The sequence below is a fragment of the Musca autumnalis genome, unplaced genomic scaffold (assembly GCF_047663935.1).
Source record: "Musca autumnalis isolate F117 unplaced genomic scaffold, ASM4766393v1 scaffold_3, whole genome shotgun sequence".
Classification (NCBI taxonomy): domain Eukaryota; kingdom Metazoa; phylum Arthropoda; class Insecta; order Diptera; family Muscidae; genus Musca; species Musca autumnalis.
Window position 1 is genome coordinate 186,573,297 of NW_027411866.1, and position 21,752 is coordinate 186,595,048.

Genomic DNA, 21,752 nt, shown 5'->3' on the forward strand with positions numbered 1-21,752 from the left:
TTTAGATTCCGCATGTAGTATTGTGAATCCAACAATCGTTTTTGTTAATTACAACAATTGTTTTTGTCATACCCAACAATAGTTGTTGTCATATCCAACAATAGTTTTTGTCTGCTGGACAATATTATTCTCTTTTCTTCGACAATTTTATTATCTTCTCTCGGTATTCGATGCCGTGGTGAAATAAAACAATTTTGATGAGTTTTGTCTGTATGAGTTCAGTAACAGGTTTTCAGGGCTGACAATAGTTTTTGTAAAAATTCTAGATTATGATAGTTTCTACCATAAGTATTGTCAATGATTTTTACAATATTTAGGAATTTCGTAAGTTGTTTATGTTTTGTATGTTTGGAGTAAACGATTGTATTTCGGTTCGGTATTTTGAAAGTTAGACACATTGTTTTACCGAAATTGCTGAAATTTGGTATTTAGTCTTCTTCGTAAACGAAAGCAAACTAAATGTTCCACTTTACTTCAATACAACTCGTGGTGGAGGGTATAACAAGTTCGCACCGGCCGAACTTAACGATGTTCTTACTTGTTAGATTTGCAATTGCAATGCTTGAACAAAACAAATGAATTGTTGAAACAACAATAGATATTGTTGTTCCAACAAAAGCGAAAAATATTTTTTCTCTGCGTATAGGTAGTGTGGTTTTTTATCAATTACAACAATTGTTTTTGTAATATCCAACAATACTTTTTTTCAACTGGACAATATAAATCTCTTTTCTTCGACAATTTTATTCTCTTCTCTCGGTATTCGATGCCGTGGTGAAAAAAAACAATTTTGGCGAGTTTTGTTTGCACGACAGAATGATGATCTTCTCATTCTTTATTCATTCTTCTTTGGGTTTTAATGGTTGATTTATACCGGCACAATCTGAGAAGGGTTTTTTGGGAGGAAACCTGTGCCTGTCTGTAATTTGTGTTTTCTTTCCATGCCTGTTCAGTTTTTTAATCCTCAAAAATTTCAGTAGCAAGTTTTCTGGGCTGACAATAGTTTTTTTTTTTAAATTCTAAATTATGATAGTTCATACCATCGGTATTGTTAATGATTTTTACAATACTGCGAAATTTTGTATACCCTACACCACACTGTGGTAAGGGGTATTAGTCTTTGTGCATTTGTATGTAACATACAAAAGGAAACGAAATAGACCCATAGTTCCTTTTGGGGATATACATAGTCGATTTATCCGTCCGTCTGTCCATGTATTTTTGTTCGCAACGTACAGGTCGCATTTTTTGTCCGATTCAGCTGAAAATTGGGGAATATAATTTTTTTAGCCATAGGAAGAACGCTAATTATTTTCGATCCAGAAATAAGTGTGCCAAATTATATCGAAATCAGTTCAGATTTGGATATAACTTCCATATATATTTTCGCCCGATTTCACGTATTTGCTGCACCAAACACGCTATATTCGTCCGATTTTGATGAAACTTGGAATGTGTGACTGAATTCGGTCTAGAAATATGTAAGTGTGCCAAATTTTATCGAAATCGCTTCTGATTTCACGTATTTGCTGCACAAACACCCTATATCTGTTTAATTTTGATGAAATTTGAAAGGTGGCGTGTTGGACATGTGAAGGTATTGACCCAGCAAACCAATCGTACCGACATCGTAACGAAATCGGAACAAAATTCGGACGATACGTCCGATATCTGATCCGAAATCGTAACGATATCTTAACGAAAGTTGTATGAAGTGGTTGACATAATTTCGGAACGAAAACTGAAGAAAATCCTTGGGAAATTCGGAAAGAAAATTTCTTTCCGACATTCGTTCCGAAATCGGAACGAAATCGCTACAAAATATGAACTATTTCCTCTTCGAAAAATCGTTTAGAAATCGGAACGAAATCTGAACGACTTTGCTTCTGAAATTGTTCAGACGTGTCGGACATCAGACATTTGGTTTGCTGGGGAGCTAAACTGATAGTCAACAAGAGCTTGGTACAAGAGTGACGAACACCCTTTTCAAGTTGGCTCGCCTTTTCCAATCAAAGCTAATAGTAATACATCGGTATCAAGAAATCATCTTCCACTTCAACTTTAAAGAATAATAACCATTAAATCTACTCACCATCATCATCTTTACAAACCTATACAGGAGGAACACAAAGGTCTACAAATTAAGTGGCCGCTGTTATGGTGGTTGCTCATTTTTATACCCTCCACCATAGGATGGGGGTATATTAAGTTTGTCACTACGTTTGTAACTACTCGAAATAATCATTGTAGACCCCACAAAGTATATATATTCTTGATCAGCGTGCAATTCTACATCGATATAGCCATGTCCGTCCGTCTGTCCGTCTGTCCGTCTGTGGAAATCACTCTAGCGTCCGAACGGATTGACGTAGGTTGATGAAATTTTGGGAAAATATGTTGTATTTACGTAGGACTTTTGGTATTGAAAGCGGGCTATGTAGGTCCACGCTTTCGTATAGCCCCCATACAAAATGACGCGTGACGCGTCGTCGTTTTAAGGAATTTTTAAGATATTTGGCCCATTTTACCACCGAATTGGTTGTAATTTGGTACTTCGTGTCTCCAGAGGCCAAAAAATATTTCTACCAAAGTTGGGTTATATAGGTCCACGTTTTGGTATAGTCCCCATATAAGGCCCCATATAAAGTACGCGTCATTTTAACATATTTTGAATGTATTAGACCCATTTGACCACAGAATTGGTTGTAATTTGGTATTTTGTGTCTTCAGAGGCCAGAAAACATTCTTACCAAAGTTGGGTTATATAGGTCCACGTTTTGGTATAGTCCCCACATAAGACCCCTTATGAAGTACGCGTCATTTTAATATATTTTGAATGTATTAGACCCATTTGACCAAAGAATCGGTTGCAACTTTGTATTTTGTGTTTCCAGAGGCTAAGAAACATTTCTACCATAAAATGTTTATATAGGTCCACGTGTTGATATAGCCCCCATAATACAAATCTCCCGATTTTCGATATTTTGAACGTTTTAGCCTCATTATCACACCGATATGGCTGTAATTTGGTATTTAGTCTTCTTTAGGCGTATAAAACTTTACCCCAGAAATTTGTAGGTATAGGTCCACGCCATCATATAGCCCCCATAGAACGGTACTTTCCGAATTTCGGTATTTTGAAGGTAGTGGCCACATTAATCCACCGAAACGGCTGAAATTTGTGGTGGAGGGTATAAAAAGTTCGGCCCGACCGAACTTAACGCTTTTCTTACTTGTTAATCCTAACCCAGGATCGAAACCCATTGTCATCAATTTTTCTCAATTTTGATTCCATTTTTTGGTGTATTTCAATATCTGCATATCATGGATATTATAAAATTAAAAAATTGCATCGGCCGGGAATCGAACCCGGGCCGCCCGCGTGGCAGGCGAGCATTCTACCACTGAACCACCGATGCTTATGAAAATGTTAATAAGCTCACAAAAAACGTTTCCGTTGCATATAATTCGCATAACTACACCCAGCAAAAATCCTCATTACAAACCTCTTTCCCCACCCATTATTTTAACAAGGGCATGTCGCGCGAAATTTCTGGTTATTTTGTAACCACTGAACAAAGTAGATGGTAAACACTGAAATAAGTAGATACTGAGTAGATTCTAACTACTTATTTCAGTGGTTACAAAATAACTAGATATTTCGCGCGACATGCCCTTGTTAAAATAATGGGTGGGAAAGGAGGTTTGTAATGAGGAATTTTGCTGGGCATACATACATTTTGTCCTGTTCCTCCTTTTGGAAGCATAGGACTTCCACAAAGCAAATCCATCTTACTCGATTATTTGCCGCTGTTTTGCTTCTTTTCGTGTAATGTTATTTTGTCACATTAGGCAAATATTTGCTCTAGCGACCGGCAGTGTGCGCTTACTGACAGCAAATGAGCGTAAATAATGCATTGAAATTTATGCTCACTTGCTCTCAGTAAATACACACTGATGTCGCTGGAGCAAACATTTGCCTAGTGTGACCCTAGCTTTAGTTCTTGGGTCATTGTTCGTAGCCAGGTGTTTCTTGATCGACTTCGATTTCGTGATCTTTGGAAATTCCATTCAAGCGCCATTCTGGTTATTCAATAAAATTTTTTTCTTAAAATGTTCCCTCATATCAATGAATGCACCCCGATCCGTATTAGATTAATTATATCGAACCTACTTTTTATAGCCGAACGTCCATACGTTTATAGTCCAAAAGACAGGGAAGTTTTACATGGCTAAACTACTCAGGAAATCTGAGCAACTTTACGCTGAGGGGTATTTTTTCGCATAACTGGTTTGGTTTAAACAATAAAATGTCAACGAGTAAAGTTAAGCTTGGTTTCTTTATTCTTTTACATTTCAATACAATCAATGACTTATAGATTAATCCAATCCCATTTGTGTATCAACCTTATGAAAATACATACTTTTCATTTAATGTTAACAAATAAATCACTACCAGGAAAGTATTTTAATACGATAGCCGTTTCCCTTAATTCTTCTGCTTCTTTTTGGAGTCTATTATTTCAATATCTTATATCAAATTATGAAAAGGAAAAAAAAATTAGAATTGCATCGGCCGGGAATCGAACCCGGGCCGCCCGCGTGGCAGGCGAGCATTCTACCACTGAACCACCGATGCTTGTAAAAAAATAAATAAGCTCACAAAACACTATTCCGTTGCTTATAATTCGCATAGCGAGTTTCGATTAAATCTTTATTTCAATGATATTTCAACGAGTAAGAGAAATTTAGATCAATTGTGGCTATGTCAATTCTATATTCTTTTACATTTCCACCCAACCTATGACAGAAATCAATGGTCTCTGTGCAATATATAATGGAAAGGGAAAAAATAGGATTGCTTCGGCAGATGAGCATTCTACCACTGAACCACCAATGCTTGTAAAGGAGAGCTTCTATATTAATAATTCTCGTTTACAAATTTATATTTGTTAACAACAATGCCGTTGTGTTACTTATTCTCTCCAGTTCTGAATATAATACCTTTTGATATCATTGGCCCCTTAATTCGGTCGTAGCTTATATGACGCCGATACTCAGATTAGCCTGTACATATGTATATACTTCGAGAAATGTATTCCCTAACACACAAATTACTATCTTATACTTCCATGCTTTGGTTCCGTAAAGGTTGAATGTATCGCGAGAGGTGGCTTTGTTTTAAATTTGCTTACTTTGTCCAATGTGTCATCTCTTTCTTGGTCAGTTTCTGCTACTGTTACTGTATACTAGTGTCATCGTTGAAAATTGCTGATGCCATATTCATATTCCATTGCCTCCTTTGATCTTATGTTCTGAGCTTTATTAAAAATAGTCCACTAAAGATGGACAAACAATTGAAAATTAAATAAATTCCTATTCTCAAATAAAAAAATACTAAATTGCATCGGCCGGGAATCGAACCCGGGCCGCCCGCGTGGCAGGCGAGCATTCTACCACTGAACCACCGATGCTTATGCAAATAGCTCAAATACTAACACAGTGGTTTTTGATGTTTAAAATTCGCATCTGACATTTTATATCAATTTAATTTATTGGAAATCTCCCCCAAAATCTATATTTTAATTAATTATGTATGCAAATTGGGAAATTAAATAATCGGAAAGGTTCGAAAAAACTAGTTCTTTAAAAATCAATACTTTAAAGAGGTTGAAAACTACTAGAATCTCTTAATTATGGAATATTCATGCCGCATCGACAAAAATGTTCCCTTTTTAACCATAAATCTGGAAATAAAAAATAGTGAAATTGGGGAAAGGGAACAAACTCCACACGGAATTTTTATTCACAATTGCCCTGATTGTGTTTTGTATGTATCATAGATACTAAATACGTGTTTTTCTCGAAATAAAAATTTGAAATCGGTGCCAACTCTAGCTCGAAAACTAATATCAATGGCATCAAAATCTAGTGCTTAATCGATGTATTTTATTTTTTGTATTTTTTGTTTTTGTCCGTTTTATAACCAAAAAAACATCAGTTTTAAGCACAAAATGAAATGAAAATGTTACCCTTTTCTGCCCACCATTCCCCTAAAGCCTTATATATTAAAAAAAATCGATCGATGAAGGACTAGGTCCTTATTTTCTAAATAAGCCCACGAGCTAGAGTTTGCACCGCAAAAGGTTTGGTAGTCGGTCATTTTACCAAAAAATCAAAAAATCCAGAAAGTTGATTAAGATGAGCTCTTTTTTCTTAGAAAAAAATTCATGAACATTATTTTATTGGGCTTTACAACTGGAGGCCACCCCATAATATTATCATGCAAACTCGTATAAAGTTTGCGAGAATATTCAGAAATGGCTTGGAACTCCTTTGAACGTTTTAAAGTTGACGATCTTTTTCTCCAGATTCTTCAACACCAAAAATCCAGAAAGTTGATTAAGATGAGCTCTTTTTTCTTAGAAAAAAATTCATGAACATTATTTTATTGGGCTTTAGAACTGGAGGTCACCCTTTAATATTATCTTGCAAACTCTTATAAAGTTTGCGAGAATATTCAGAAATGACTTGGAACTCCTTTGAGCGTTTTAAATTTGATATGATGGTCGTAGGTATCGATCCTTTTCTTTAGATTCTTCTACAAAATTTATCATAATTTCAGGATCTATTTATATCAATGAAGAAAAATCCTCCTTATTATATACCAATTATTTAATTTTTATTCGAGTTTATGTCCTGAACTTTGTTCAGATGGTATTCAAGATGGACAGATACAACACTTTAGCGTTATAATAAAAAAGTGCTTTAATCATTCTATAATGGTAGTTTTTCACAATTGTACAGAACACTGAAAACTATTTCAAAAGAAATTAAAATCTAATGCTTAAATAAAAAGTTGTGAATTGCATCGGCCGGGAATCGAACCCGGGCCGCCCGCGTGGCAGGCGAGCATTCTACCACTGAACCACCGATGCTTATAAAAATAGCACAAATACTAACAGAGTCGTTTTTGATGTTTAAAATTCGCATATTCAATTTTATGTTAATTAATTTATTTAATATCTTCTGAAGCTGTATCTTTCGCTTAATTATGCAAATTGATCAATTAAATAATCGCATGAGTATTCAAACAAGTTCGCAAAAACTGGTATGGACCTTTTCGCACATTGGCATATGCATCGGTGGTTCAGTGGTAGAATGCTCGCCTGCCACGCGGGCGGCCCGGGTTCGATTCCCGGCCGATGCAAAAAAATTGTTTTTCTGAAATCAATTACAAATATACAATATTAAAAAATGCATTCAAACATGTTTGAATTGAGATAATGTTTAAGAAATCACAATCATAAAATCGGCTATATATGGAGGGGGGACGTGTTTTGTAAATCGGAATATTGAAAACCGCGGACGTTCAATTCGCCTGTAAATAACCATTTTCGGAAATAACCATATTGTTAATAATGTACATATATTCACAAACTTTAATTCTTCAATTCATGTCATCACTAGCAAATTTTGAAACAAATTGCAATATGTATCTGGAAATGGGAGAAAATTAGTGTTGGGCAATATCGTTCAATTGAACGATCCGGTTCACTATCTCGTTCAATGGACACCGGTAATTTCTTTGACAAAACTGCGTATACTTAATTTCACACGTTGGTTTTTATGATGTTACTCATTCGTCTTTGAACGAGGACAGTGATCCGAATCGTTCAATTGAACGAGATTGCCCAACTCTAGAGAAAATACATGTTTACTTTTGATGTAGATGAGAAGTGAAATACGTACATAATTATTCCGCACCTTCTTTGAACATTTACGTTATTATTTAATGAATGGACATGCCAATAAACAAAATCAAATTTGGTATCACTTTACAGAACAACCGATACTTTTATCCTAGGTAAAAGGAAATCCAAAGTATTTGTTCACTGCATCCTCACCATTAGCATTTGAGTAAATATGTATGTACATAAATGCAAAATGTTACATTGCATCGGCCGGGAATCGAACCCGGGCCGCCCGCGTGGCAGGCGAGCATTCTACCACTGAACCACCGATGCTTATATACAATTTTCTGAACTTCAAAAAACTCTTCGCATTCAAATCCTAAAATCTAAATTGTAATATGTACTTTCGTTTTTAATTTCAAAATTCTTTACAACTAAATCTGTGTGTTGCATTTGCTCTTATCAGTCGTATTTTTTTAACTCTTTGACATTATCTAATGTCCATTGTATTGTACAATGACACAGTTTTTTTAACATAAAATACCAGTGTTGTTATCAGAATACCATTACATTATTAACAATTTCATACATTCAAGCGTTACACTGCTATTATTTTGCTCTTTACTGTGCTCACGGGGTCTTTAGATATAGTAAAAAGAATACGCTGCATCGGCCGGGAATCGAACCCGGGCCGCCCGCGTGGCAGGCGAGCATTCTACCACTGAACCACCGATGCTTATGTGAAAACATGTCATGTTTGGCACCTGTTTTTAAAATTCCAAACTTTGTTTAATTTTAAAAATTAATTTATTAAGATGAAAGTTGCATTTTTAACTATAGCACACAGATTGATTTTATTCTATGAAGTCCTGCATAACCCGCTTGCAATATGAACTAGTTCGGCATCGGTAACTCGTCGATTCTTAGGGCTACAGTAACTAGTTCCACTTGAGACCCCTCACAGTGCAAACAACTGTAAACTTTAACATGGGGATGTCATAGGAGGTAACCAATTGACTTTTTATGCATTACCTGTAGATAGTATTGTAGGGTAAGTGCACCAGTAGTCGGCACTTTAAGGATTCTCGTATCTTCAGCCGTATGTCATTCCGAGTCTAAATATCCAATCAAATTAAATTTAAGTTGTTATGATTCGTTATTTTGTGTAGATTTAGATTATATAAACAATTTTTTTGATTATTTCTGTTCGACATGCAAAAAATACAATTTTAGTGAAATACTGCTTTTTCACCAGTAGTCGGCACCATTCCCCAATAGTCGGCATGATATGATCCAGTAGTCGGCATGTTATATTTAAATAAAAAAAATGCATACTTTACATTTTTTCTTAAATATTTGAAAGAACTATAGCTTAAGCATTAGTTATTTATACATTTCTAGTTTATTTGTATACATTTCTATTGATTTTACTTCAAAAAATAAGGAAATTTAAACATATTGTTTAAATAAATTAATTCGTACCAGTAGTCGGCATCTATTACCCAGTTGTCGGCACCCCCACAACGTACGTACTTCAAATCATGGCTAATATTGCTTAAAATCGCTAAAGTTCCTTTCAAATTGAAACTATTTTTTTATTAATTAGCCTTTAAAGTATTTCTTTAGTATTTTTTATAATTTTTAGCTAAAAGTAATCGATAAAAATCAATGTTTATAACCCCATGCCGACTTCAGGCAAATTTTATATTTTTTTGTTCCTAAAGTCGGCATCAGCAAAAATTGCACAATTATAAATATTTTTTAAAAATTTCTTTTTCTGAAGTGTTCTTTTAACTGTTCTCTAACTATATAACAAAAATGTTGTGGAAAATTTCTTCATTTTAAAATAATTACAGAGCTTATAAGGTTAACATCTCCACAATTTTTTTCTTAAGAAACATGCATTTTCGGTTTTGGTGAAAAACACTCACTGACAAAAACTTAAATTTCGATATAATCATTGGCCCTAGCTCAATGAAATTTTATATAAAGTTAGCTGACAATATTGTTGAAGATTTTTTAAGATTATTTTCCTATTTTGTTTTCCTAATTTTTAGTTATTTGAGTTCAAATTCAAAAGGTGCCGACTACTGGTACATGCCGACATTAGGTGCACTTACCCTACTAATTCCAAGTTCAAATTCAAAAGGTGCCGACTACTGGTACATGCCGACATTAGGTGCACTTACCCTACTAATTCCAAGTTCAAATTCAAAAGGTGCCGACTACTGGTACATGCCGACATTAGGTGCACTTACCCTACTAATTCCAAGTTTACAGTCATATACCAGTATGTTGTTCAAAAAAGTGGTGGATTTAATGTAACAGTAAATAGTTGCAACTGTCGCCTCGTCATTTACTTGGGGATAAAAAGGTGTCAATTGGTTCCCTTCGCATTACTTGGTGGTCAACTGTGTACCACATAGAACTAGTTCTGGACTACTTAAATCACAGCAATTGGAATTGTCATTGCAAGCGGGTAGCTTATGTTATTGTATACTGCATTTATATGTACGTTATTAAGAAAATGCAAATGTGAATTATTTATACAACTCACAGTTTATGTTAAATTTAAGAGTAAATATATGCGATTATAGGCGCAACTGGCGCCTCGTCGTTTACTTGGGGATACAAAGGTGTCAATTGGTTCCCTTCGCATTACTTTGGGATCAATTGTGTACTAGTACCGCTTAAAACTAGTTCTTGACTAATTAAATTTCGACAAAAAACATGCAATTTTTTGGCATTTTCTTTGGAATTTTCAGCGCTAGCGGGAAATTCAAGATTCCCTCTTGTGAAGTCTAAGAGTTTTGTCCTGGGTCGGTTCTTTGAAATTTATAGACACAATGAAAAAAAATGGACTAAGGAACTACCTTAGTGGGTTCATAACTTAGATCTAATTTCTTAACGTTTTCATAAGAAGCATCGGTGGTTCAGTGGTAGAATGCTCGCCTGCCACGCGGGCGGCCCGGGTTCGATTCCCGGCCGATGCAGCGAACCCTTTTTTGAATAAAATAGATGACCTGCAATGAAGGCAAATGTAGACTTCTTCGTTCTATTATTTCAAACCGATTAAAGATTGATTTTCGTTTTTTACAAACCTTCACTGTCCAAATCGAATACAAGATCGAAGGCTTTTATGATGTCCCTACAAAAAATCACTGAAAAAATAGAATAAGAACTATTCTGAAGAAGAAGAACTTCACTAATGGATTCTCGAATTTGTAGGTACATATATTAGTACATATTAGTTGTTAATTAAAAATGGAAAAACTCTAAACGACACTTATCCAAGTGTCTTAATAGCATCTCATTCTTTGTGAAGAAAACTCACCATAAATTCCAAGTTTTAGGTTTCTTTCAAAAATATGTAACTGCATCGGCCGGGAATCGAACCCGGGCCGCCCGCGTGGCAGGCGAGCATTCTACCACTGAACCACCGATGCTTATGCTGAAGTTTTTCAGTCAAACAAATCGCCGAAAATTTTTAATTTTCAAAAAAAAAATAAAAATGTATGTATTTCATATCATTATTAATAAATTCAAATTCTTTAAAATTAAATCAATGCAATGGCTCTAATCAGTTCTTCTTTAACTCTTTGGAATTATCACATTCAATGTGATAGAGCCACTTTAATAAGAGGGGTTCTTATTATTATCATTTTCTAAAAATAAACTGAGAATCTTAATAAGAGAATCAGAATCTTAAACAATTCTTAGTTTATTTTTAGAAAATGATAATGAGGGGTTCTTATTGAAGTGTCTATCTATCACATTGAATATGATAATTTCAAAGAGTTAAAGAGGAACTGATTAGAGCCACTGCATTGATTTAATTTTAAAGAATTTGAATTTATAAATAATTGTATTTCAAAAAGTATATTAATACATAATAAGTTATATAAGTAACAGCCTGTTCATGTATGTCGATAAGAAAATGAATGCGCAAGAAAGACTACCAAATTTGAGTGTGTTTTTCAAATTTGTTTTTTGTTTTGAAGTAAAAGCAAAGGCAATAAAATTTCAAAAACTAAAGTTTGGGTGTGTTTCATGCGCACACATTTTCGTTTCGAAATACATAAACTGGGGGTTAATAATGTCAAGTTCCCTTTTTATTAAGATTTAACCGTAAAATATAGGGTGTTTTTTTAAGCCCGATAGAACTTGAAATTGTAAAAAATAACACAAAAAATTAAATTGTGATCAAAATTTTTTTTATTCGAAAGATCAATACGTGACATTAACATTTGAAAATGATTTCGGGCATATGGGCACCGCGGCTGTTCTTGACGAAGTGCATTCTGGACGTCCAATTTTTGGCCACTTTTTCGAGCACTGCTGGCCGTATGTCACGAATAACACGAACAATGCTGGCCTCCAAGGCATCAATTGTTGCTGGTTTATCAGCATAAACCAGTGACTTCACGTAGCCTCACAGGAAATAATCGAGAGGTGTCAAATCGCACGACCTTGGAGGCCAATTGACAGGTCCACTTCTCGAAATCAACTTATCGCCAAATTTTGATTTCAATAAGTCGATGGTTGCGTTCGCCGTATGACACGTAGCGCCATCCTGTTGAAACCACATCTCCTCCGGATCAATGTCATCCATATTTTCACACAAAAAATCATTGATCATGGTGCGGTAACGATCTCCATTGACCGTAACGCGAGCTACGGCCTCATTTTTGAAGAAATAAGGTCCGATGATGCCACCAGCTTGAAAACCGCACCATACGGTGCATTTTTCTGGATGTAATGGAGTCTGTAGGGTCTCTTGTGGATTGGTCTCACTCCATATGCGGCAATTTTGCTTATTAACAAACCCGTTAAGCCAAAAATGCGCTTGTTCAGATGGACGATTATGTACGCCATACAAATGACGAAGTCGTCTATAAGTTGCGCGAATTGACGACTGATTTTCAAAGTAAATTTGGATAATTTCGTAGCGTTGTTCAAGCGTGAGTCTATTCATGATGATTTGTCAGAGTATACTGAAACAAATAAAAAAAAATTTTTTGTGTTACTTTTTACAATTTAAAGTTCTATCTAGCTTAAAAAAAACAACCTTTACATACACGTGTGATATACATATATGGCTTACTTCTTATTTTTAGAAGTTAGCAAAAAAGTTTAATAATCTGTTTCACTAAGACGATTCGAATACAAATTCGTTCGAACTACTACCAAAATTTTTGTTTTCGAAAATATTTGAATTTTAATTTTAATTTTCAATCAAACAAAAGTGTCCTACAACAAGAAGATTTTGGTAGTAATTCGAAAGAATTTAAATTCGAATCGTCTTAGAGAAGAGGTAGTCATTTAAATGTTTCTACAATAACAGGAATTAGGTAGTAATTCTCGAACGAACTTATTTACGAAACTGGTCATTAGTTTTAAAGATAGTATCGAGTTTCTTTTAATATGTTCAATTATTCTATGAGAAAATATTAAAATTGCATCGGCCGGGAATCGAACCCGGGCCGCCCGCGTGGCAGGCGAGCATTCTACCACTGAACCACCGATGCCTGTGCATGCATATATTCTGCAGCGATTAATATCACTATATATATGTATACATTTTCCTATAAAATATTTGAGTTTGAGGACTATAATCCCCAGTAATCTGAAGGACGGATTGGAAGGAACATCTTCAGTCCCATATTGGGGAATGATGCTAACTAAACAACCAACCTCTCGCAATCTCATCCATTAGACCATTAGCCGAAACTTATAAAAACGTTGTCTGCATCGGCCGGGAATCGAACCCGGGCCGCCCGCGTGGCAGGCGAGCATTCTACCACTGAACCACCGATGCTTATAAAATTCGATCGATCAAAATACGGTCTAATATAAATTTGTATTACAAATATGTTATTTAAAAAAACATTGGGATCTCGGATTTTTTGTGACTTGTCGAGATTTTAGGCTCATTGCGGTTCCAGCGAATATACCCATTTCAAAGATCCAAAATAGTTTATGTTATTAAATTGGATAACATGAATTTGCTGCCAATATTGTATTGAATATGTTTCAAGGCTGCTATTATTTTGCACATTACTGTAGTCACGGTGACTTTAGATGTAGAAAAAAGTATACACTGCATCGGCCGGGAATCGAACCCGGGCCGCCCGCGTGGCAGGCGAGCATTCTACCACTGAACCACCGATGCTTATACAAATCGAATTATTGGAACGCCTGATTTCAAAAAATCATATATTTAGAATACGTGGAATGTCCAGTTCCGCTTTCCCATAACCAGATGGAACTAATCAAGTGACCTGAAATAAAATTATACAGTCGTAATCTGTTGGTCGCCGAAAAATATCAAAACGATTTGAGAGTCAGTACTTTTCCTAAAATTTTGTGTGGGAGGTAGCCGAAGAAGTAGACTGATATAGTCCTTATTAAAACCTGAACTTGATCTTGGACAACATAGCACGATGTGCAAATTTTAGACCATATTGATTGATCCGTTCGAGGATTAAATGACTCAAATTGTCTGAAATGGTCGTACAAACTTATCGACAACTGCAGTGTTTTTCAGGCAGAAGTATTTGCATTGAGAAAAGCCTTATAACTACTAGTAGGAATGACAGACCTTGCAGATCGGATAGCCAAGGTCTATGTGGATAGGCAGGCTGCTTCAAGGGCTAAGGATCATACACTATTTAATCTAAGACTGTTCAAAGTTGTAGATCTCTCTTAAAAACTTGTAATATAAACGTTAAGTTTTGTTGGGTACCAGAGCACTGCAATGTTGAGGGAAATGAGACACTTTGATGAACTGGCAAGACGAGGCTACCAGTACTCGGACCTTTGGAAGCCAGTCTGTGCCAACAACATAAAACAATTGATCCCTTCTCTACTAGTGTCCTAAACTGTCAATGAAAAAAAAAATCAACTAACTGCTTCTTTCTTACCTCTCTGTTACTTCTTACTACTTACTTAGCTGGCCCATTACAGAACATTTGTTCCATAGACCGAACTAAGAAAAGATCTCCAATTCTCTCTGTTTTTCGCTTCGCTTTTTGGAATACCGCGCCTTTTCATTTCTTCATCCACTTGTATGCTCCATCGAAGCTTAGGCCTGCCGATTCTGCGTGCACCGCGATGACATGTATTTATAAGCCTTTTTAGCGGGTTCATCATCGCTCATTCTTATGATATGGCCTAGCCAACGCAATCGCTGCATCTCGATACGTTTAACTATATTCATGTCTTTGTATAGCTGATATAGCTCGTGGTTCATACAACGTCGATATTCACCGTCAACGCAAATCGGCCCGTAGATCTTTCAAAGAATTTTCCTCTCAAACACACCAAGCACTGCCTTATCTGCTTGTGCAAGTACCCATGCTTCGGAGCCATACATTAGCACGGGTAGTATCAGCGTTTTGTATAGCGTTATTTTTGTTTGACGAGATGTGGCTTTGTTTTTAAATTGCTTGCTTAAACCATAGTAGCATCTGTTGGCCAATACAATTCTTCTTCTTATTTCACAACTGATGTTGTTTGCTGTGTTTATGGCAGTGCCGAGGTATACGAAGTCTTTAACTACCTCAAAATTATAGGTACCAACTTCCACAGTTGGTCCAAGCTCTATGGACGCTTAGCGCGTCGACACCATCAATTTGGTCTTTTCGCCGTTTACCGCCAGACCCCACTTTCGCAGATTTTGCTTTGACCTTCCTGAAGGTATCAGTTACTTCCTTTACTGATCGTCCCATGATGTCTATGTCATCAGCATAAGCAAGTAACATGTGGCTATTGGTGTAAATTGTGCCATTTCTTTTGACATTTGCATCTCGTATTACCTTTTCCAGCTAAATGTTGAATAGGTCACACGAAATGCTGTATCGTTGTCTGAAACCTCTTTTGGTAGTGAACTGTTCGGAGAGGTTCTTTCCAATTTTAACTGAGGACCTAGTATTAGTTAAAGTCATCTTACAAAGCCGGATGAGCTTTGCGGGGATACCAAATTCAGACATTGCATGGAATATCTTTGATCGGAGGGGACTGTCGAATGCTGCTTTATAATCGACAAAAAGGTGATATATGTCGATCTGCATCTCTTGGGTCTTCTCCAGGATTCGCCACAGGGTAAATATCTTGTCAATGGTGGACTTGCCAGGTCTAAAGAAACACTGGTATGGTCCAATTATTTCGTTGACCATTGGCTTTAGTCGTTCGCACAATATCCCTGACACTATTTTATAGGCAATAGGGGAAGACTTATGCCGCTGTAGTTGGAGCATACAGTCTTATCTCCTTTCTTGTGGACGAGACACAGGATGCTCAGGTTCCAATCGTAGGGTACGCGTTCTTCCTGCCAGATGGAGCTAACTAGCTGCTGCATACACCTTATCAGCATGTCGCCTCCGGGTTTAAAAAGCTCAGCTGGTAAGCCATCGGCTCCTGCTGCTTTATTATTCTTCAGCCGGTTGATTGCTGTTTTTACCTCATCTTGGCCGGGCGGTATACATTCTATACCATCTTCTGGGATTGGATCTGTGGTATCATCGTCTTCGCTACTATTGGATACCAGCAGATTGGAGAAATGTTCCTTCCATATCCTGAGCACGCTATCTGTATCTGTTACCAGATTACCTTGCTGGTATCTACAGGAGGATGTGCCTGTACCAAAGCCATCTGTTTGATGTTTCACTCTTTGGTAGAATTTTCGGACTTCATTCTGGCTCCTGTACATCTCGATTTTTTCACACTCCCGCTTTTCCATTTCTCTCTTTTTCTTGCGGAAAAGACGTTTCTCTTCTCTCCTTTTCTCTCGATATCTCTCTCGTGCGCTACGCGTTGTTACTGATTGTAAAGTAGCTCTATATGCCACATTTTTCACTTCGGTAGCAGCACGACACTCCTGGTCATACCATGAATTCCTTTGTGGAGGTCTCTGGTATCCAAGTATGGATTTTGCGGCTGTTTGCGTGGAGTGGGCAATATTTGCCATTGTGTTGTTATGTTATCGGGACAAGGAGTGCTCTCTTTAAGCAATTGGGCTAGTTGAGTGGAATATGCTGTGGTTATCTGTTGTGTTTGCAGCCTATCGATGTCCAACTTCCGCGTTGTGTCTGTTCGTGCTTTATTTGCAACGTTTAGACGGGTACGTACCTTTGCTGCAACAATTAATCGAATCAATGTTTGCGCCTCGGAACGATCGTACATTCAACACGCTCGATGCATGTCTTCCATCTTTCACAACATGATCGAGAGATAGCCAGGTGCCCTTATGAATATCGAGATGATTAAATCTGGTACTGCTAACTACCATGTTTTTTGCAGCTGCAAAGTCTATCAGCATCATACCATTGTCAGATGTTTCACTATGGAGACTGAATTTCCCGACTGTTGGGCCAAAGATATTCTCCTTTCCAATTTTGGCATTAAAATCGCCTAGAATAATTTTAATGTCATGGACAGGGCAACGGTCATATGTTTCTTCTAAGCGCTCGTAAAATATATCTTTGCTCTGTTCGTCCTTTTCTTCAGTGGGAGCATGAGCGCAAATAAAGCTGATGTTGAAGAATTTAGCTTTTATTAGAATTGCAGAAAGTATTTCATTCACTGGGTGAGGCTGGATATTAGATGTTTTAGTCTCCGACTAACTACGAATCCGCAACCAAACTCATGCTTTACGTCATGGCAGCTACAATACAGTGCATCACCTTTAGGTGTTGTTGTGACGCCTTTCCCAATCCATCGTATTTCCTTCTCTATAAAGAATTCGAACATTCCAGGTGCAGATTCGCAGATCAAGGTCCTTAAAACGTTTGCGGGGTCCGTCAACTTTGGAGGGGTTAGTTTTTCTTTTCTTTCGTTTTTTTCATAGTAGGCTGTTTTTTCAAGGGGAGGGTTACTCACCCGACGCCCAAACTCAAGTTTTTAAAGTTCTTATGGGTTACTTCTTAGATATGTATATTGGACAAATTTTGAATATTTAGTGGTGGGACAACGCGATTTTTCTAATTTCCTAGGCGGAAAATAGGGCCATAACAAAGTTTTTCATTCATTTCGACAAAAATGTAAAGTTTTCATTTGATTCCATGATATGCTCGGTTTCCTTAACACTTCTATAAGTTGCCGTGAATTAAATATATTTATAAATTTATATTATATATTATAAATGTATTATAAAATTGAATAAATATTAATTCGTTTTTGTTTTTTTTTTTCTTTTTTTTTTTCTTACAGCACCCGATCCACCATCAAATCTGTCCGTACAGGTGCGCAGCAGTAAAAATGCCATCATACAATGGTCACCACCGCTACAGGGCAATTATACAGCATTTAAAATCAAAGTCTTGGGACTATCGGAAGCTTCCAATCAATATAATCGAGTATTCAATGTTAATGATTCAACATTCCAACACAGTGCTAAAGAACTGACACCGGGTGCCACATATCAGGTGCAGGCCTATACCATATACGATGGCAAAGAATCGGTGGCATATACAAGTCGTAATTTTACCACAAGTAAGTCACGCCGATATAATCCAGATGATACCACTAAACGACCAAATAAATGTTCATTTAAGTGATTTTATAAGTTGATGAATTATTTATTTAATTTTTGGAATTTAGTTAAATTTTAATTTGATTTAATTAAATTACAAACCAAAAAAAAATATTTCACGTCCATATTTATGTTTTAATTTTGTTGGTGGTTTTTACACATTTTGGTTTTGGTTCTTATTTAATTTTGCTTTTCCATTTATTTTTTGTTTAATTCTCGTATTCTACTTACGTTTTATGTGGCGTGGAAATTCCGTAACTAATTTATTTTAAAATAACTATTATTATATCAAAAAATATCACAAATTTTCTCCCTAATCTCTAACAAATCAAATATTTAATTTAAAACGCTTAACCCCCAAAAACAAGCACGGAGAACAAGGCATAAAGATTTACTGGATATTAAAATCTTAAGAGGTAAACAATATTTAAAATTGGTTAAAAGTTTTTTATTGCTAATATTAGCTACAAATTTTCGAAATTATTGCTTATATACAACAATAATAATATACAATTTATTTGTTTGCTGTCTATGAATATTATTTAATTACTAATCAATAATACAAATACCAATATTATGCAAATATACACAGGAAATAATCACAGTTAAATCAACAGCAATTATGTAAATTAAGACTAAATTTGTATTAAAAAAAATATTTTAAATTTGTTTGGCTAGACGCTATTTATTATATTAAAATTTCGATCTTCAATAAAAACTTCAATACCCATATTTTTCGACCAATTTGAGTTACTATGTACAATTTTCAGAATTTTGAATTGATTTAGATAGACTATTTTTCACACTTAGACTTTTGTAAAATCTATCTAAGCCAAAATTTCTTAATGTTGATTTTATTTGTGATAGTTTTTCCTGTGTAAATGTATCAACTAAAATATTAACTATCTACCACCTACATATAATAGTCTTATATAAGCACAAAATTTTCCAATAACTGGAAAATAATTATCTTTTGCACAACTAAATTATTGTGTTTTGTTGACTTTTATTTTATTTATTCACTTCTATTGCCTATCTCTCTTTCAATAAATTTGCATATTTAATGGATTCTATATTTTAATTGTTTTGTTTGCATTGTTGAAATTTATTCTGATTTATTTTTTGTTTTGCAAAATAATAATCGGTATCTACTCTGTAGGTATTGTAGAAAATTTGTTACGTTTTTATGGTCATATAAATAAATAACTCGTTGATTTTTATTGTTTTTGAAGCGTAGCAAAACTTTTTGTTCGTTATTTTAACAACAAAATTCAATTACTTACTATAAGTGCAATATACGAGTATTATACGGTACAAATATTCACTTAAATCAACTTTAAAGGTTTGTAGGAATTTATTTTGTTTATTATATGTATTTACTTCTGAGACTTAATTTTATAACACTGTGCAACAAAATGGACCTCGAGGTCTGGGGGGTGAAATATTTCTATTGCGGGTGAAAGCCCTTGATGAGTACATACAGAAACCCAAAGGGCAGATCCGCCGTGAGTCGAACTTTTGAGTTATGGCGCGATGAATTTTTCACTGGAGGCCCTATAAGCCATCAGAAATTAGAGTTATATCATTGTTCGTTGTTGTTTTGGCTTATTTTTGATATGACATATCTTCAGTCAAAACTAATGAGTATCTTTTTTGTAGAACAATTTGACCCTCTAACTCGTTTCCTTCCATGTCCTTTTCGTCCTTCATTTCAAGAACCACTATAAAAGTACCACAAGATGGCATTTTTTAGCTTCGAAATGTTCTGCAAAAATGTCGCACACAAAATTTTAGGTACGGCTCTCATTGACAAATAATCGATATTGTCGCGTTTTCATAGTCCTTCTTGACATTTACCTGTTTTTCTTCAGAAAAAAACTATGTTTTTGTTTTTGTATATTCTGTATATTTGAACAACCAACAAAAGACGAGAATGCAGAAAAACAAAATATAGTTTTTTTTCTGAAGAAAAACAGGTAAATGTCAAAAAGGACTATTAAAACGCAACAATATCGATTAGTTGTCAATGAGAGCCGTAAAATTTTCTGAGCGACATTTTTGCAGAATATTTCGAAGCAGAAAAATGTCGTCTTGTGGTACTTTAGCGGTTCTTGAAATAAAGGACGAAAAGGACATGGAAGGAAGCGAGTTAGAGGGTCAAATTGTTCTACAAAAAAGATCCTCATTAGTTTTGACTGAAGATATGTCATATCAAAAATAAGCCAAAACAACAACGAACAAAGATATAACGCTAATTTCTGATGTTTTATAGGGTCTCCAGAGAAAAATTCATCACGCCATAACTCAAAAGTTCGACTCACGGCGGATCTGCACTTTGGGTTTCTGTATGTACTCATCAAGGGCTTTCAACCCCAAAAGAAATTTTTCACCCCCCCAAATTTCGGTACACAGTGTAATTTTTCAATTAAAAAAACTATCGCAAAATACTCAATAAATTTTTTTGGTATTGTCACAAAATATTTTCCAAAATTAAAATTCATTCGATATAGGGGTTTTGAAAGATGTATGTGAGGAGAATTCTGAGTGTACGAAAATAGACATTATGGTCATTATCGTTATTTCATTATTATCATGAAAGTTCGATGAATATTTCACGACTCCATTTGAACTCACATGAAACCACTTCCATTTCCATTGTTGGGTGCATTTGTAGTTGGAAAAGTTTAATTTCATATTTAAAATATTATAATTCATAATTGAATTTTTTATATGTAATTCAAAGTGCCAAAATTTGAAAGATTTGTAGATGTACTCTTTCAGATGTTTCGAAATTAAAATGAACTTTTTCGAATTTTAATTAGAAAAAATAAATAAATTACAAATGAAATAATATGCATTCGAAATGAACTTAATTCGAATTACAAATGGAACATTTCAAACAATGGCACAATTATCAAGGTAGTGGTATCGTAAAATTTTGAATATGTTATGTCAACATTTTCTTTATGTTGTTGGGGAAAATACAACAAAAATAATTGTTCATAAAGGGATTTGACACGGTGCGCCTTAACTAATTTTAAATGAAAGGTGCTTACACCTGGGAAGTTTTTGCTGATTCTGAAACTACAATGCTCATAGTTGAGAAATATCAAGAAACAAAAAAATCGCTGGAGGGATTTTCATGATTTTGCTTGGAAACCGCGCGTACTATGTAAACGGGCCTAAAAAAATTTTATAGCTGTGACAATTCTCCACAAGATTTACCTTTAGGATATTTTCGTAGGTTTTACCGTTTTTGAGATATAGAAGTTCAAATTGAGACAATGAACTGACTGTATCGCCTCCTTATAAAACAATATCATGCTCAGTGCGCCTTAACTAACTTTTGATGAAACCCGCTTTTCACGATTTTGCTTGGAAACCGCAAGCCCTATCGAAATGGGATTGAAGAAAGTGTTGTAGCAGTGAAAATTCTCTACAAGATTGTCCTTTTCGATGTTTTCGTAGGTATTGCCATTTTTAGGATATAGAAGTTCAGTCCAAATTTTTAGGTTTTTATCTTAAGT

General features: G+C 35.3%; 1 protein-coding gene and 12 non-coding genes across 14 annotated transcripts in view; 3 read left to right on the forward strand and 10 right to left on the reverse strand.

Annotated features, from left to right (window-relative positions):
• The window catches only part of LOC141398587 (tyrosine-protein phosphatase 10D-like), a 365,390-nt gene that overhangs the window by 312,067 nt on the left and 31,571 nt on the right, over positions 1-21,752 (forward strand). For both annotated transcript variants that reach the window (XM_073975995.1, XM_073975994.1), the window contains exon 3: positions 17,904-18,185. In XM_073975995.1, the coding sequence (XP_073832096.1) occupies positions 17,904-18,185 (282 nt within the window). The remainder of the gene's footprint in view (positions 1-17,903; positions 18,186-21,752) is intronic.
• TRNAG-GCC (transfer RNA glycine (anticodon GCC)) lies at positions 3,349-3,419 on the reverse strand. The gene has a single exon. It is a non-coding gene; the product is annotated as a tRNA-Gly (tRNA).
• TRNAG-GCC (transfer RNA glycine (anticodon GCC)) lies at positions 4,569-4,639 on the reverse strand. The gene has a single exon. It is a non-coding gene; the product is annotated as a tRNA-Gly (tRNA).
• TRNAG-GCC (transfer RNA glycine (anticodon GCC)) lies at positions 5,404-5,474 on the reverse strand. Its single transcript has one exon. It is a non-coding gene; the product is annotated as a tRNA-Gly (tRNA).
• On the reverse strand, positions 6,868-6,938 carry TRNAG-GCC (transfer RNA glycine (anticodon GCC)). The gene has a single exon. It is a non-coding gene; the product is annotated as a tRNA-Gly (tRNA).
• Positions 7,140-7,210, forward strand: TRNAG-GCC (transfer RNA glycine (anticodon GCC)). Its single transcript has one exon. It is a non-coding gene; the product is annotated as a tRNA-Gly (tRNA).
• TRNAG-GCC (transfer RNA glycine (anticodon GCC)) lies at positions 7,957-8,027 on the reverse strand. Its single transcript has one exon. It is a non-coding gene; the product is annotated as a tRNA-Gly (tRNA).
• TRNAG-GCC (transfer RNA glycine (anticodon GCC)) lies at positions 8,360-8,430 on the reverse strand. The gene has a single exon. It is a non-coding gene; the product is annotated as a tRNA-Gly (tRNA).
• On the forward strand, positions 10,617-10,687 carry TRNAG-GCC (transfer RNA glycine (anticodon GCC)). Its single transcript has one exon. It is a non-coding gene; the product is annotated as a tRNA-Gly (tRNA).
• On the reverse strand, positions 11,070-11,140 carry TRNAG-GCC (transfer RNA glycine (anticodon GCC)). The gene has a single exon. It is a non-coding gene; the product is annotated as a tRNA-Gly (tRNA).
• TRNAG-GCC (transfer RNA glycine (anticodon GCC)) lies at positions 13,152-13,222 on the reverse strand. Its single transcript has one exon. It is a non-coding gene; the product is annotated as a tRNA-Gly (tRNA).
• Positions 13,442-13,512, reverse strand: TRNAG-GCC (transfer RNA glycine (anticodon GCC)). Its single transcript has one exon. It is a non-coding gene; the product is annotated as a tRNA-Gly (tRNA).
• Positions 13,796-13,866, reverse strand: TRNAG-GCC (transfer RNA glycine (anticodon GCC)). The gene has a single exon. It is a non-coding gene; the product is annotated as a tRNA-Gly (tRNA).